This window comes from Pelecanus crispus, chromosome 15 (genome assembly GCF_030463565.1).
Source record: "Pelecanus crispus isolate bPelCri1 chromosome 15, bPelCri1.pri, whole genome shotgun sequence".
NCBI lineage: Eukaryota > Metazoa > Chordata > Aves > Pelecaniformes > Pelecanidae > Pelecanus > Pelecanus crispus.
This window is the reverse complement of record NC_134657.1, coordinates 8,241,346-8,258,449: the sequence shown is the minus strand read 5'-3', so window position 1 is coordinate 8,258,449 and position 17,104 is coordinate 8,241,346. Positions and strand designations below refer to the sequence as shown.

The following is a 17,104-nucleotide window of genomic DNA, read 5'->3' as shown; positions in this document are numbered from 1 at the left end:
TTGGGTTAAAAAAAAAGAAAAAAAAAATCTGAACCCTTCCTTTATTTAAGGTAGGCTTCACAGGAGTTCTTGTTATCACAAGCTGTTAAGCTAAACAGCACACAATACTCTTTCTTCTCCTTGCTTGCACTTCCTATATCCCATACAAGCATTAAAATTAATGTTAAAATATTTCAACCACCGTTTTAAAAATACTGCACAGCAGCTTTTATAAGCACAATAAGCAAGGGCCTGTGAACACTACTTTTTTGAAGAAAAGGTTCTCTGACACATCTGGTAAAATGGGGAAGAAACAAAAGGAGATGTTTTTCATCTCTCAAATACAACTGGGGAATTCATTGCCACAAGATACGGTGGATGCCAACAGCTTGTAAAAGCTCCAAAAGCAATCAGAGGAATTTGTGGAAGAAAAATCCACGGAGACATAATAAAAAGGGCCAGGAAGTTCTGGATTTGCATGCAGTATCTGGGACGGTATGACCGGATGCGTGCCTTTGTAGTAACTGTGCCTGGTGGCACCTACCGAGGCACTCTGAGCAAGAGACTACGCTCAATCAACCACACATCTAGTCTGCTACGCCAGTTCTTAGGTCACCATTGCTGAAACAAGAATACGGCACTCTTGAAATGTCTACTGTCCCAAAGCACGCATTTCCATATTTAGAGCAAGGCTGGGACTTACCAAGTCGCCGCAGACAGCGCTGCAGGCGTCTTCCCCTAAGGCACAACTGAGTAACAGTAGGGTAAGCTCGTTTTTCTGAAGATGTGGGCACAGGACGAGTCCTGCCCTCCAGACACTTTACATGCCATACCCCAGCGTCGTTCAACCACAGACACTTTTGCCAAGCGACCAGCACGCAAGTCATGCGCTTCCAGATGCGCAGTAACATCCTGCACGCCCCGCGCGCTTCACCACCCGTGCACACGCGTGCAAGCGAGCAGACGGAGCACCTGAAGATCAGACTGATTTCCAGGGTAGGGCGCACCTTGCTGTACTGAAACTGAAGGCAACAGTCACACAAATCACAATGGTGACAAACACCATCAAGGATTGTCACATCTATTTGAAAAAACCATGCAATTTCTTCTAGCCAGTCTGGACAGAACTGTGTAATTTTTCCTTCATCTGCGTGCAAGTATGCCCCTGTTGCGAAATGAAGGGGACGGCACTGGAAGAAGATGAACTGCCTGCAGCCTCCCTATGCATCAGTCTTTGCTCTTCTATGTAACAGCATTTTAAAACAAAATAAATGAGACCATTTATGCCAGAGCAGGATATAAACTTGCACGCATTCTGTAACAGCTCCTAGGTCTCCCACTGGACACAGTGGGTAAGAGAAGAAAGTACTTTGTATGAGGACATGCAGAATTGCTAGACAGGAAAAAACACTTGGCCAACAAAGCATGTTGTGACTGGACGTCTGCATAGATTAAGGTAGGTTTCTGTGGTTTTCCGGCAGACAGTTGTGACTGACACCACGCTAAGAAACCAGCCCTCCTTCTTCCCCTTCCTGTCTTATGACCTTTAGTGCCACTTGTTAAGGTTTACTCTATGTAAGAATTCGTGAAGCATGCTTTAAGTTGGAAATGCAAAATAACATCCTTAACTCAAGAGAGTCTTAGTTCTTGAAAAATGCCGTCAAAGTTTTCCTAATCTACCAAGAGTACCACTCTTCTAACTCTTGCAGGATGGTAATAAAAGAACTATAGAGTTTTGCTAAGTATTTATTTCTAACTTTCTACTACTAGACACCTCCCCAGTATGTCTAGATGAAGATGCGTTGTGTGTGAGAAGTTTCACGGATATTTATTAACCCAAGTTTCACTGAGCCAAACTTCTGGATTTATAGTTACACTTTTAGACTCAAGTTCTGGAAAGCATTGCTAGTCAGGTCAGATCAGTATTCCAATGTGAAGCATCTTTAAAGCACATGGTAAATCTTAATCATTTTAAGTCCCTAAGAGAATTATCCTAAGCAACTTCTAAAATTATGTCCTGAGAATTGGGATTTCAAAGTAAGCATTTCTAATCTTCCATGCATCATTAGAAACCCTCCAGCCCTCAAAACTAACCCCTGCCATGCTCCCCTTGGCTACTATACATTTTGGTTTAATTCCCCACTTTTAGACTAGAGGTCCACCAGGAGTACTAGCTTAGTCTAGGTAGTGATATTTTAATTTCCATGTCATTCAGATCTGCTGCAGCATTCAGGCAAAATGTAATTTTGGTTATAATTCCAGCTTCCTTAGCAATCCACTACGACTATGATAGGCAAGGCTGTCAAGATGGCTGCAACAACGGGATACACCAAAAAGAAAAGTGCTAGTGTGGACAAACACTCAAATAACGTTCACCCATCACCTAGTACACTGGTTACTCTCCGCCCCTGGAACTTTAACAATGGGAGTGAAGCTGTGCATAGATTTTCATGGTATTCTGAGCTCCTCAGCAGGACACTATATTGAGCATAAACTGGCCGTTTTAATAAAAAATTGCTTGGCAACAGGGGTTTTGTATAATACAAACATTTCTACATAAAAACCCAAGGTAGCTTTCTCCATGTGATTACAGCCGGGCCCACAGTAATGCAGACCAGATGTGCATTCTGCATTCCAGCACATTTGTTAATCTGGAGGTTCTGTGTTGTGTGGGGGGAAAAAGCAGTTTACGGAATGAGTCACATTAACCAGGTATGGCTGCTTTAAAATGGTCTTTATTATTCAGAAAAAGGAATTAATTGAGGTCTCTTGTTTAGAAAAAGCTCATCTATCACCTTAAAAACGTTCCATATTCACAGTCTAACCCCCCTCGTATTTGGTACTTGCTCTGGTTTCAGACCTTTCTCTCTGAATTTTGTTGTTGTTACAATACTTCCAGGCTCATTCTGCCTGCCCACTGATTCTGCAGTGGGTGTAGCTGCATGTATGGGTGCAGTCGCTCACGCTCCTTATTTTCATTATCAGGAGAATCAGGCCCAAGAGTTACGGCATTCATTTGCCGCACAAAGCATACCTGTCAGATGTTGCTCCCGCCACATCTGGCAAACCGGAATTTTAAAGCTACAGCACTGGGGAAGCAGCGAGCGGGAGGAGCTGTAATCGTGTACAACATGCAGGTCCGCAGAAGGGAAAGCCTGATGGAGTTACTTCAGCTTTTACTTTCCTGTGGTATAATTCAAAGAAATACCAGATCTGCTGAATCATCGACCTGCTCTCCCCTTTCATGTCACCTGCTCCTGTGACGGTACTGCCCAGGAGCGCTCTACCGACAATCCATCGGCTCTTTTGGAAAGATATTCTGTGCTAAACAGCGCTCTCCAAAATCTTCATCTTCTTGGTTTCCTCCAAGGTCTGGTACAGCGGCATAACAACCTTTTATAAGCTACTAATTGTGTTCGGGGGGGGGGGGGGGGGGGAGAAAAAAAAAGTAACCGAAAAGCCTGAACTTGCCAGTTCATTGTTTGGGAGGCTGCCTGGCCGCTTCATCTAAGTACAGCATTTCACAAAGTTCACGCTGTGCCGATCCACTGCTCTCCAAGCGCTCCAGCGACCCGAGCCTGCGCCGCCCAGCCGCGGCACGGGAGAAGCAAGGAGAGGGGCAGGAGGGGCTGCCGAGGACAAGCCATTTTACAGCCTCTCGGCATTCCAGCCCCTTGCCCAATTCCCATCTCTGGAAGAAGGAAGAAGGGGGAGAGGACAGCCTGAACTTTTGACCTGCAGCGCAGACGCCCAACCAGAGCAGAGAGGAGTCATAAAGGTGTCTGTGCAGGGCCATGATCTCACGACAATCGTCTGCAGCTTGTTTCCTCACCATCCTCCTCAAAAAAATGTTGATTACTCCTTTTATGATTGCCAGATGGCGGACTCTACTGCGAGCCTTCTTCCACCCACAGTGACTGCCTGACCCCACATAAAGCTGGAAGGGTCGAGCCTTTTTCTGCCCACCCCACCACGGGAGGATGCGGGGACCCTCAAACCTTCAAGAACCAGATCCCGTTTGCACCAGTGCGTTTTCAATTCCGTGCAAGGAATTCACACCCAGATTTAGAATCAGCAGCAGGTTAGCTATTCGAAAAACATTTTACGTTGTACCAAAAGTATATAACATGCTTAAGAGGCAAACTCCAGATGAGCTTTCTCCTTGCCCTAAGAAGCGGATTTAAATTTTGATACTGCCATGCAAAACAAGGGCTGGGGACACTCTGCCTTAGGAGCATTTTGCAACTATTTCTCCTGATTGCTGTTCAACGCGTGAACACGATCACCACAGGTAAAGCAAAACTGCAATTTTAAAGGTACTGGCTTGCCGACGCACAAAAAATTGCAGCACCGATTCCAGAATGGCTCCCCAGAGGATACAGGCATTTTATGCCACAGTGACCAGTGAGCTTCCACAGCAGAGCTCTGGAATACAGTCATCTATTCTACAACAGAAAGCCCAGGCAGGGAGCTGTTGTGGAAGATACACTGGACTCTTTCCTTTTTTTTTTTTCCCATTGCACTCAGTTTCCGCACATGGGCAGGCTCCAGACTTCCAGCCACACCTGCCTGTGCTAAGACGAAGCAACGCTGCAGCGCCTAGGGCAGGGAGGGAAGATATTCCTATTTCTACTTCAGTTGCATACAACTCGCATCTTGTTTCGCCGTAACTGCCCAGATTCTTTTCCCCGAATCCTTTTCTTCCTCTTGCTCTAACCCATCGCTGTAACCATTCAACTTGTGAACACACTACAAAGATTGTTTGATCTCTCCCAAGCAGACACCAAACAACATGGAAAACCTCCCACCAAAACCCAAAACATCTCGTGGGCTCATTTTCCAGAGAAGTAGGAATTGCCAGTAGGGAGGCAGCGGATCCATCCATGACTCCATTTTAACAAATCTGGTTATTGATACATCCTAACCATGTTCCGCCGGACATTTCCTCGCCTAAACAGTGTTATATGCTGCTTCTGTTTCAAGGGTCCTTGTAAATCAGCCCAGCTTCTTTCAATCAATGCAGCTGCATAGATCTTTGTTGCTAAAAAAGCATGGACACCAAAGGTTCTTCCTGCAGGGGCAGACAGGATTATGAAACTAAAGGAACTACTGTCACCAGTTAATCTGCATGGCAGCGGGTGGGCACAGCACTACCCCACTGCAAATGCCATGAGGGTGATAGAAGCAAATGTGTTTTGTTTCGGATCCTCCTCTAACAGGCGAGGACTCCGTACAGCCACTTGCTTACCACAGCTCAGCTGATGATGAGGCATGGCAATGCAAATGCCAGTGACGGCATATAAATTGACTATTCCGGTACTCATCAGAATTAGCTTTTCACTGGAGACAACGCTGATAAAACGGACTGCTGACAAACGCAAGGAGGGAAGGTCCCTTACAGCTATTAAACACAAGACATGCCTTCCAACTCGGGAAGCCCATAAGCCACACGGCTGGAGTATATATGGGGGGAGGTATCTCGGAATGCTTAGCCTAGTCTCTTCTCTTTCCTTCAGCGTCTACTGTTGTCCACTTCCCGAGTCAGGATACTGGGTCAGATGGATGCGCAGAACGGTCATTCTTACATACCACAATTAATAAGGTATTTTTTTCCTTCTAACTCCAGCCCACAAGCAGTTCACACTCAGAGCTGAGTCACTTGGCCTTACTCAGTTATTTCATTCCCTCCTTCTTCCATTACTCCCTCTGCCATTTTAACTGATAAAACCCCAAAGTTCACAACCTCACTGTCCTAGGATTCCCCTCAGATATGGTATCCTCCCCCACATCAGTGATAAATAAGATTTACAGGGATGCTGACTGCATCATCCTCTAATCTCCCCCCCACATACCAACACACCATAAAGTTTAGTGTGATCCCCTTTCTGTTGTTGTTTACAACACAATCCTGCTTTAGCTTCTGTCTTGAATAGCTATCACGAAGGTCAGTTGGACCTAATTGCTCTGGGTGCCTCCTAATGACCACAAATAGCACCTTTTTAATGAGCAGCGGAGGGGGAGAAAGAAAGAAAATGAAAAAGAAAAGAATTCAGCCTTTCAAAACCAGAGAAAGCCTCAACTCCATGCCTCTCTCAATTACACACATCTGTACCTTCTCATGAACTTTACTAGGAAATGCAGAGACAGATAACTCAAAAGGTATCTTAACTTTTGCCACCTAGATTTAATTAGGGGATGGGTTCCCCTCTCATACTTCAGCTAGATATTACTGCTCCCTCTTCTCCCTCAGCTGTTCTGTTCATGGAGTGTGGTACAGTACATGATTGTAACGCAGTAGCACAGATTCACCAACGCTAGCAGGAAGCCACACATGCAAAATGAGTAGCTAGGGTTGGGTTAGGTGCATTTTCTTATTTACATGCAGATTTGTTCAGGTTCAATCATGATTTAAGTTTTATTTTTCTTGCATGGATTCATCCTGGTCTGATACAATTTTCTACACAAGACACAGTCCCAAAAGACTTTGCAATACTCATTACTTCTCTTTTCCTTGTGATCCTGATCTTGCTCTTGCTAAATAACAAGCCCAAACGTTAGCAGGCATCCTCAAGATAACACACCAGAGTCCTTCACAGAACAGAAGAAAACAAAACCAAAACAAACCATACAGGTGCATGGTATGTTAGATCAGACAACTTCAAACAGATTTCTGTAGGTTTGATACAACAGAATTAAAACTGTAAATAACTCATGAATGAGTCCCAGAAAGCAATCAGTTTAATGGTCAGTGTAGTTCAATATTCAATAATGAGCAGAACCAGAACAACATGAGCACGGTTTCCCAACTGTTCCACTTGGGACTGAATATACTTGGCTAGTCTCTTCTCTTAGGGGTACGCATTGTTCTGGAAGGGAGAATTTCTTTGCCTTAAAAATGAGCCTTGAGTTCTTTGGGAAATTCAGCTTCATCTTTTTCGGCTCTTCCCCTTTCCCTGCTTCCAGAAAAACGAAAGGGTTTCTAATTCTGTTCCCATGATGGAGTTCTTTTTATTCCCTCCTATGACAAAAGACATATTATTTTGGCCATGCTGAGTTCTCATGCTATTCATTGTAAAACCTACATAGAGCTGAAAAGTAAATTCTTAGTACACCTTTTTTCTACCATTTTTGGTTTAGGATTTTGTATTTTGTTTTTCTTTTCATCTAACATCTGGTCAGCAGAAGGGCTGATACATCCCTCTTACTTACTGCATGCATGTAACTTACATCCCAGCACTAAACAAAGACCACATGAATCCGTCCAATACTGCCAAAGAGTCTGATACTTTTCAAATACTTATAAAAATGCAGGAAGTTATTTACTGAATTTAACATGCACTTCACCTATAAATAAGTTAACACCGGGGGGGATTTTTTTTTTTTTTTTTTTAAAATTAATTAACACTGCTGGGAAACATTTTGAGAAAGGGTTATGTGGAATGTGGACACCTTTTATAGTGGCGCCTGAACACAACTGGACTCACTGCCTTAAAGAAAAATTAGCGGTCTATGTGTAAATTCCTAATTTTTTGTTTTAACAAAGTGACAGATCATCCCAGTTAACCTAGAATGAACACTAGCCAGTCAAACTATGTACAGCTGAACTAGAGGAAAGGAATGTGAATTCAAGGCTTACTATAAAGCAAGATATGTAAAGTTTCGGTTTATTTACAGTAAATTCTTGCTATAATTAAGAGTTTCAGGTAAATAGTCAAGTATCTCCTTCAGCGTCTTCTCTGTAAAGTAACATACCATAAGCATCTTTCATTAAAATAAATACTAGTTTGCAAAGCACGTTTCTGCAGAAAGCTCTCAAAACATGCAAGGCCATATAGGTACTTCTCCCACACAAACGTGGAGTACGGTTTGGGGGGGAAACCAGAGCTAAACACAATTTCCGTTTTACAAAGAAATGCTGTATATGGGAAAGAGTATGGTGTTGTGTCAATCTAGTGCTCTTTAATTCCCCCCTGTAATTTACGCTCCTAAGAAACTCTACTTTGCATGCAGCTCAGGGCATTTTGATAGTCCTCCAAACTTTCATCTTCCTTCTCCTACACTGAGGTTGGTTTCTGGGTTTTCTACGTCTTCAAAGAGGCACCACGTTACCAAACAGGATCCTGCCTAAGTTTTTTGTGTGTACAGAGGGCAACAGTAAGTCTTTCCAAGATCTCACCAGGCCAAAGGCGGAATATGGATTTCCTTTAAGGTACATCTTTCTTCTGCTACTGACTAAAAAGCTCCACTCCAGCAGACTGTAACCCCTTGCTCCAGCTGTCTGCTGAAGTGTTGGGGAAAGGAGAATTCTGAACGTTGCATTTGCTATCTCACCTGTAAAGACAGTACAACATTGCCAAAGTCCACATGCATGCATTCAAATGGGTACAAGAAAAACAAACAAGCAAACCACCACCAAGAACAGCACACAGATCAGGCGATGACTGGGAGAACTGGGGCAGGCCCAGAGGCAAGACATCAGATGTGCCACAGAGGGAGAGAAATGATCGCTTCATGCAAAACCAGAGCTGTATATTGCCTAAAACTACCAGATATACATTAACCTTTCACAATTTTTTGTTCATGGAGTTCATGAAATTCTGGGTTTCCTGGGAATTTTGCCACCTGGTTAAGAGTTTAGTGGTTACAGCTGCATGTCAGCCCATGCAAAGGCATGCTAAGGGAGCACATGGAACAATGCAGCTCTGAAGATTAAACTTTCCTAACTGTGGACTAGGTGTTCCTGGAGTTATGTTAATGGTATCAGCTATAAAAAAAACCCAAAATTTGACTTAGAACTCCAGCTGACATCAGTTGGACTTTCATGTGCCAATTTATATGGCAAGGAACCATAAAAGAGCTTGCAGAGCAGAGTCCTTATACTGCTCACGTACAACCCAAAAATATATATATGCATGGTATTTCATCCTAACTTTTGACTGGTCCCAATAGCCTTTTAAGGAAGAACGGTTACTTAAGGTTTGTGGTCCATTAAGAGAAAAACCTACATCCCAACACACGACACAAAGCTTCCTTTATATCTTTGTTAACAGGGATCTCCAAAGTGAAATAGCATAACATCTATTTTTATCCCTGGGAAATGACTGTGAGGAAGAAGGGAAGAAATAAAAGACGAAAGAGAGATTAGATTAATTGCACCTAGTTGTGCACTACAAAAAACACCTCTTAAAAATACCTGTTTTTTTTCTTCTCCAGTCTCGTAAATGTCAATAAAGCGTGTATTTATCTAAAACAATGTAAATTGTATGTTACCTCGGGTTCTCTTATCTTAGTGAATCTCTAAAGTGTTTGTGTATTTCACTTTTTACCAAAATGGTAGAATCCATACAAAGTTAGCACACAGAAATGAAGATAAAATTTTAAATTATTTAGATAGTTATCAGAAATGCCAGCACAGACACATGAAGATGAGTTGAAAGTAACATTGCCTCCAACAGAGAATCCCATCAAAAGCATGGAAATTATTTTAAAAGAAAAGCTTTTTGACATAAGTCTGGTATTAGTTTCTTTCTCACCTCCTTTTTAAGTGTCTCATCATCCTCCTAACCACAGCGATGACTGCTGTACAGCTGACTGTCCTAATCCATACCCTTAATGATATTCCCCCCACTATGCAGTCTTTCTCAAGTTAGCTGTCACATTCATCAAGGTTCATCTGGGACATTCAGCACAGGCGGTAAGACCATGCAATACCGTCAACGTGGTTATTTTCACTGTATTTGATAACCATCCTTACAAAAAGCATGCAAAGAGCACGTAACAATTGCTTGATAGGGAACCCTAAGTGGGGTGCATGTAAAATAACATAGAAAGAATCCACATTTCCTAAAATGATGAGTGATTTGGGGAACCTCTATGTTTGGATATTCTCCTTGAGGTATTTTAGTAGGTCTCTATTTTCACAGTGCAGGGCATTCATCTTCTGGAAATCAGACCCCAAGGAAGTATCCCAAAGCTGAAAACCCAAAAATTGAAAGGGTGGGAGGGGGAAGGAAGAATACCTGCACTTATCTAGAGCAGTACTGATCAAAGCAATCCAAAAAGTTCTAGCAGTGTCTAGGGAGGGAATTAAGTCCCAGGGCAGCTACGAAGTCTACACTCTGTTAATCTGAGGCTGCACGGGTTCCGTGGAAGCTGGCAGGTCAACCTCCCCATTGACTACACCGCTTCCTCCGGGCACTCACACTGCAGCTTGCCGTTTAAAACAAGAGACTGGTAGTCATGACACCCAGCTTTTATTCTCAGGTCTGGAGATACAACAGTGAGGTCAGAACACCACACTGGAGGTGAAGACTCACGGGTCCCGGGCGGCGTGCCAGGAGGAAGAGCTTATCAAGTCATCGGGACACAGCAGAGCCTGGACTCTAGGGTTCTAATTGCAGGTCCACCAGATAACTTCTTGTGTGGCCACAGACAAGCCATCAGGTCGTTCTCTATCTCAGTTTACTCCTCGAAGGAGCAGATAAAATAAAACTCTTTGTCACAGGGTCACACAATGGCTGTTTAACATATGTAAATGATTCTAATAGTCTCAGGCAAACTAAGCAGGAAAGGCAAAGCACTGCTGGTGGTATTGCTGTAACTGCAGCCCTGACAGCGTGTGATGTCACCGGGGCAGTGAATCTGAATGCTGAGCACACAGAAGTTTCTTTACATGCAAAAGTAAAGCACTGTGAAAGGATTGTATTCCCGATCACGCCTCCTGTCACAGCCCTGGCTTCCATTTGCCCTTAAATCCCGGTGCAGCCAGCACCGTGTGCGTCTGCGAAAGTGCATGCGTGCCTGGCCTCTCCTTTTGAAAAAGAATCTAGGAAATCCTTCCAGACAGCGTTAGAGAGGAGAGGAGACGCCACCAGATGAAAACAGCCACCTGAAGTGACCCCTCTTCTGCCTCGGAGACAGTTACCTACGCCTCGCGCAGGAGCGGGGACCGGCAGGAATGCGGCACGACGAGCACGACGAATGCGACGGCGCTCTTGGGCGCTCTTGCCAACAGGTTCCTCTTAGCCGGTTACAGGCAGGTACTCCTCCAGCACGCTCTGATGTAATGGGCCTGCCCTTCAAAAGCAGTGCTCGTTATCAGCTGGCCACCCTACTCCAAAGAAGCGGCACCACAAACGTAAGGAGGGACACATTTCATAGAGGAGTAAAGTACAGCCTCTGCTGTATATTAGAGCCGAGACACCCTAACGAAATATAGCCCACTAAATGTTCAGACGTATCAGAAGCATCCCTCATTCACAGTCATCAGGAAGTCCCCGGATAGGGGGAAAAAAAAAAACCCAAAAAAACCCCAAAACCCAAACCAAAAAAAAACCCAACAGCATATTTATTCCTGCTTGGCCCGGCTCCTTTGCCTAACTACAGTGTTTAAGAAACACTGTCTGAGGGACCGAGATACACGCTTAATTCTGTGGCTGATTAAGTATACGCTCCTGACTCAGGGAGCAAAAGAGCTATCTATCTGGAAAAACTGTATGCCAGGATCAAAATAAACTCTGAAAAAAACCCCACCAACCAACACCTTTTGAACTCATCTATGCAAGTAAAAGTGAACAGGCTGGACTAAGATTTACCAAGAATTTTGGTTTATTAATTTTGTTTTCTGAGTATCTCCACGATCTTAATGGAAAATGGCAAAGGGCATTCTGAAGATCTTAAGTGCTCTTCATCCTGGAGCGACCCAAAATAGCATCTTGTGATGTACTTGTGAAATTCTAAAGAAGCCACACAAAAGCCTGGAAGCCACAGGCAGTGGAAAATGGAGCAGAGCAATGCAACTTACGATCACGCAGACCACAGGAACATACAGAAGAGGAGAAAAGGGAGACATTCATTCTCTAAATGAGTAGTGAATGGGCGCCTGGGAACTGCATGTTTGAGAGAACTTTAAAAGGGATTTTTAAAGAAGGGGCACAGGCTTTCCCAGCACTGACCCGCCACCAGTAAATCACTGAGTTTGCTGGCTTTTTACTACTACTAGTATCGCCCTGTTTGAGAGCCTCAACAGTTTCCATCAGTACCTGACTTTAATTGCAAGCTGCTCCCAGAAGATACTAGGGCACAGATGAAAGAGTGCTAAACACTTTTAAAGGCTTTAGCCAGGGCCCTGTGCTGTGGGTAATTTAATTACCAGTTCAGCATCCAACACATGACCGCAGCCAACTCCAATACTGCAAGTCTTCAGTCCCTTGGAGAATGACCTATGAATATTCCAGAAGAGAGAATACATCTCTTGCTTACTGATCGTTCCTAGACAAGGTCACTAAGTGGAGTACCACTGTGCTTCCTCTCCTCATTCTTCTTATATTAAGCGTTTTTCCTTTATTACATGTAGGAAGTGTTCTCTCCACGAAGATGTTCCTCAGAGGACGGAGAGCAGCGCTGTACCACTGCCCATCCAGCTGCAGCCATCCAGGCTCTGTGACGTTAAATTAATACTTGATGTTACTCAGAGGGGCCCTGAACCACGGCTAGAACACCACAGCACTTCCAGAGATGTTCTAAAAGTTATTGCTGAACCAAGACTGCTTACAGGAATGGACCATGAAGTATTTCTCAATCTTTACAAGTAGATTTCACTAGAACCTGCTGACCTCTCCTTTTAAAGAGGAAAGAGCAAAATACGCCAATAAAAGAGGGGGAGGAGAGATTCTTTCTTGCTGAATCCTTTTTCTGTGAAAGCAGAACTGTCTCTTTGAATCTGCATTCAGGTAGTTCTGCTTTTGCTCAGTTCAAATGGGAAACCAGTAGAAAAAGAGAGAGACCAACAATATGAACAGCCTCTGTGGCTCCATAGAAGAGCCACCCAGCAAGTTCCTTCAAATATCCCGAGATGAACACCATGGATTTTGGCTTATTTAAAGCAAGATGTGAAGGAGAGTAGGTTGCTGAATATTTTGCTTTATCTCAAGAAAGCAGCTGTATGCCTGAGAAACATGGAACAGAAGAAAGTTACCTTGGGGTTGGGTTTTTTTTTCCTCCCCCTCCTTTCTTTTCGTTCAACACTCCTGGACAGAACCACCACGACTCAACTACAGAAAATATGAACTTAATGGTCCCTGTTTCTCCATGGTCACACAGCTACAGATTTTCCAGAGGCTCGGTGGAGTTTACAATTTCCAGTCTTGTATGGCAAGCAACAGATGACACAGAACAGATTTTTCTTCAGAGGAACTACTAATGTGAAATTACTTTCATCGTATCAAATTTTGGCATCAAGTGCAAAGAGATATCTAAAACTTCATCTGCATCGACATGCACAAATAGGAGTTGGAAGCTTCATTTCACTATCATCTTACTCTAACAGATGATGCCTTACCCCATCACAGCCATTTCAAAGAACAAAGCAATCCTGTAAAAAGAGGATGAAAAATTTGATGGACCTTGCTCTGCACTCAGCTATCCCTCAGCACTTCCATTCACATCAGCAGAAATGAAAGGTGTCAGAAAGGATTAATTTGGGCTATCACTGCTTAGCAGCTTCATGTTCCATCTAGAAATTCTAGAGTTTTGAAAAAGTTAGTTGTATCTTTCAATATTGGTAATTTTAGAACGTATGTGTTTGGTATTTTCTGAAAAGCAGGCCAATACCAGGCATGTCCAGAAGTGCACGCAAACTCACTAGGGTCTTTCGAAAATCATAGGCAATGAGCAAATTACGCTCTAGTTATGTCAGTGTACATCCCGAACCAGTGGAGTTACACGGGCTTTTCACGGAGAGCAGTCTCTGCCCTATTTACTGCATCAGCCACACACAAAGCACAACTGACATCTTCCTGGCACCAAGCTGAATGAGAACATGCCTATCATAGCTAGCATTTAACACTATAGATACATGTGAATATGTATTTCAGAGTTACTATTGTTTTCGTTTCCCTCTAAAGAGACGAGGTTCCCCATCCCCCAGCCCTCCGCGAGCCTCTCCACCTCATTTCCATCTGGCTGACACTGCATTAATGCTAAACCTCCAGCTGGATCCCACTGCATTGTCGTGAACATTTTGTTCCAGCGGAGCTGAACTCTCGGAGCCTCGGCTCTGCACACAAATCACAAGGCTTTATGTACGCACAAGAGCAGCCTCTCAACAACAGACCGTGCCCCGGTGCCGTGGCGGACAGGCTGCAAACAGGGCTAGCTCGTGGAAGGAGGCCAGTTGTTGTGCTGCGGGGTTTTTTGTTTTGGTTTTTAGACACTGCCTCTTTTCACACAACGCAGACGAACAGGGGAGACTCTCTCTCCTTCCCTAATGAGAGGGGGTTTGCTCCGCAGCTCTTAAAGCCTTCCCAGGCTGTGCTGTGAGGGTGGGAGCCACCCTCACGCAGTGTTACTCTAACGCAGTATTTTTAAAGCAGGATTCGTTGAAATAGGTAAGCCAACTGAAAGGGCCCAGAGCACTCAAGCCACCGTTCCATATATTTGCATTTTTCCTCTCCTCCAGTGAAGTACATGACAGGCTCTGGCCGCAACGGAAGCCAAAACACAGGGCTAACCTGGACAGGCTCGACCTCCACGTCTCTGGCCCAGCTCAGATGCGTAGCAGTAAAGACCAAGTGGCCCAGGCTCCAGCGAAGTTGCCAGAAGGCATCTGTAAAGGCAGTACCTTGCACTTCGGAGGGCAGGCAGTTTCCTCACAGCTGCTTCAGGCAGAAAGCCTAACACCTTGCGGTAAGAGTTTAGCAGGACTGGGCTGTTCCAATACTTCACCCGCACCAAACATGGCAAGAGGCCTCCCGTGCTGGAAACTCCTATGACCCAGTTAAAAGACAGCGACCCAGTTCTGTTACGACAGGAATGAAGCCCTTCTAATTTTCTCAAACAAGAACCGTTTCAACTAAACAGTTTAATTCCATTAGAAGCAGCCCTCTCACAGAACAGAAATTTGCAAAATTCCTTTTTTAATGCCACAGACTTACCCTTTTATAGCACCATTCACACCAGTGTACCTTCAAGTGTTTTACAAATTAAGAAAGCACATTCAATATAGAGTAATCGCCCATATTCAAATTCCCCTCTTGCTTTCAAAGGTAAAGCTTCCATCTCAAACCAGAATGAGACCCTTCCAGTAACCATCTGCACTGCTATGAGTGCTGCTCTCGAGGCAATATTACTCCTAGTAAGAAGTGTACAAACTATTTCTCATTTACACTAAACTCCCTTTGTCACTTGAGTAGAAAGTTAATGCAGAAGTGCCGTGAAATGCATATAAGCATATTGGAAAGTATCTTCTGTACTTCACAAAAAGATACTTTTGATGAAAGCTGTGCGACTAGGAGAATCAGGTGCTAAGTGACACACATATCTCACTGCAAGTACAAATATGACAACATGAAAAGTCAGCCACAAATACAGAGAAGAAGTGCTAATCAGCGCACTTGTGTTTTAAACAGGGAAGCAAAGTATTTGCTATATGTGAAACTTTTTTACTATTGTGGAAAGTTCCAATTCACACAAGTCCTCAACCTGAAGCCCAACTGATCATGCAATTTTAAAATGAATTAACATAAAGACTTTTCAAACCTATCCTTACAATACAAAGCAGACGAGTTGGGGGCAGAGGACAAAGGAACGGGTTAAACAAAATTTTTTACTCCTTTGAACAGTCACCACCAGCTATGTAACATCTGGCTGTTCAGTACAGGTCACCCTACTACGACCACACGACCCTTACAGGATCGGGGTTGCATCAGGGGTAAAAGAGCACACAGAGCCATGACAAACAACAACAAACTCCATCACCTTAAAATGAAGGGAATGCAGCCAGCAACTTCTGCCTCTAGTGAAAGTCAACCAGATTTTTCTCTTTTATATGCAGCACGTTGCTTGCAATGTGGGAAAGGTATGTCCTGTACCCAAGAAAGAGCGATCTATTTCCCTCAAAACAATAATTAACAAAACATTTCCATTTCATCCCATCTTCCACCACTGAAACTAACTTTACTTCCTCCAAACAATAATCTGAATATGGGGCCAAAACTGTCAATGACTTACATAAAGAATTTTTTATAGTTCACAAACCATTGATACTGCATGCACATTTGCTTAAAAGGTAAAGCATATTCATTTTAAACCATGCAAATACAGAACTTTATAAGAACACACGCACTTACAAAAGCTCCACCCCTGCAAATGTTAACACACGCAAAACTCAGAAACCCCACGTGAAATCTCTACGTATGCTTTTGCGAATAAAGGTATGTATCTGCTTAGAAGTCACGTGAATAGAGTAAAAATACCACTGTTTCTTTCCAAGATTTCAACAAGACAAATATGGCTTACGGAAATCAAGAAACCCAACACACAAAGCGCACAAGGGATGGCCCTGCAAACGAGGCCATCGCTGCACAGAGATGCTAGCCAGGAATGTTTCAGGGGATTCATCTGAAGACTGGACGCTACCTGACCACATGAAGCAGTTCTAGTTTACAGTTTCTGTGATTAAGTTAAAAACCGAAAGCATTTCTGCAACCAAACCGAACAACCCCCCCAGCAGCCTTTATCGCAAGTCCGGACTAAAAAACCTTGAGTGCACAGAACTCATCTAGAAAGTCTCAAGTTGAGTTTGAGCTGAAAAACAGTTGCAAGAACGAGTCCCAGAAAAGGGACAGGGAGATGGGTAGCCATGCATGCCTGAGTATTTTCAGCTACCATAGAAATTCAGTCATGCAGGGCTTTGGGGAGTTTTTCTGAGGGGAAGAGTAAGCACCAAATGTTTTACTAGTGTAATCAAACCCAATTATTTTATCACAGAACTCCCCTAAAATGTGTGAAAATCCATTGCATCTCTTGAACCATTCAACTTGATAGGACTGGTGGAAGAGAGAGGGCTGTAGCACTCCAGAGGTAAGAACAACAGTGATGCTTAATCCGTTCTACACCAGTTTATGTGTCTTCAAGTCACAAGTTCACTTTTCAATTCGTTATACCCACAACGTGTGCAGTGAATACGATGAGATTTTACAAACAAGTGTTGACACCCTGGCCAAAAAGCACAAACTAAGAGACATCAGAATAGGAGGAAGCACAGTTGTTTATTCAGATCAGAGCTTTTGACAGGTTTCTATCTGACCTAAACTTGCCTTGCCAACACAGTAGACTAAAATCTAAG

General features: G+C 43.6%; 1 protein-coding gene across 2 annotated transcripts in view; it reads right to left on the bottom strand.

Annotated features, from left to right (window-relative positions):
- The window catches only part of SKI (SKI proto-oncogene), a 114,989-nt gene that overhangs the window by 72,215 nt on the left and 25,670 nt on the right, over positions 1-17,104 (bottom strand). Inside the window, exon 2 of one of the 2 annotated variants that reach the window (XM_075721683.1) lies at positions 13,927-14,033. The exons of the other annotated variant lie outside the window; for it this stretch is intronic. Within the exon in view, the coding sequence (XP_075577798.1) occupies positions 13,927-14,033 (107 nt within the window). The remainder of the gene's footprint in view (positions 1-13,926; positions 14,034-17,104) is intronic. 2 annotated transcript variants of the gene reach the window in all.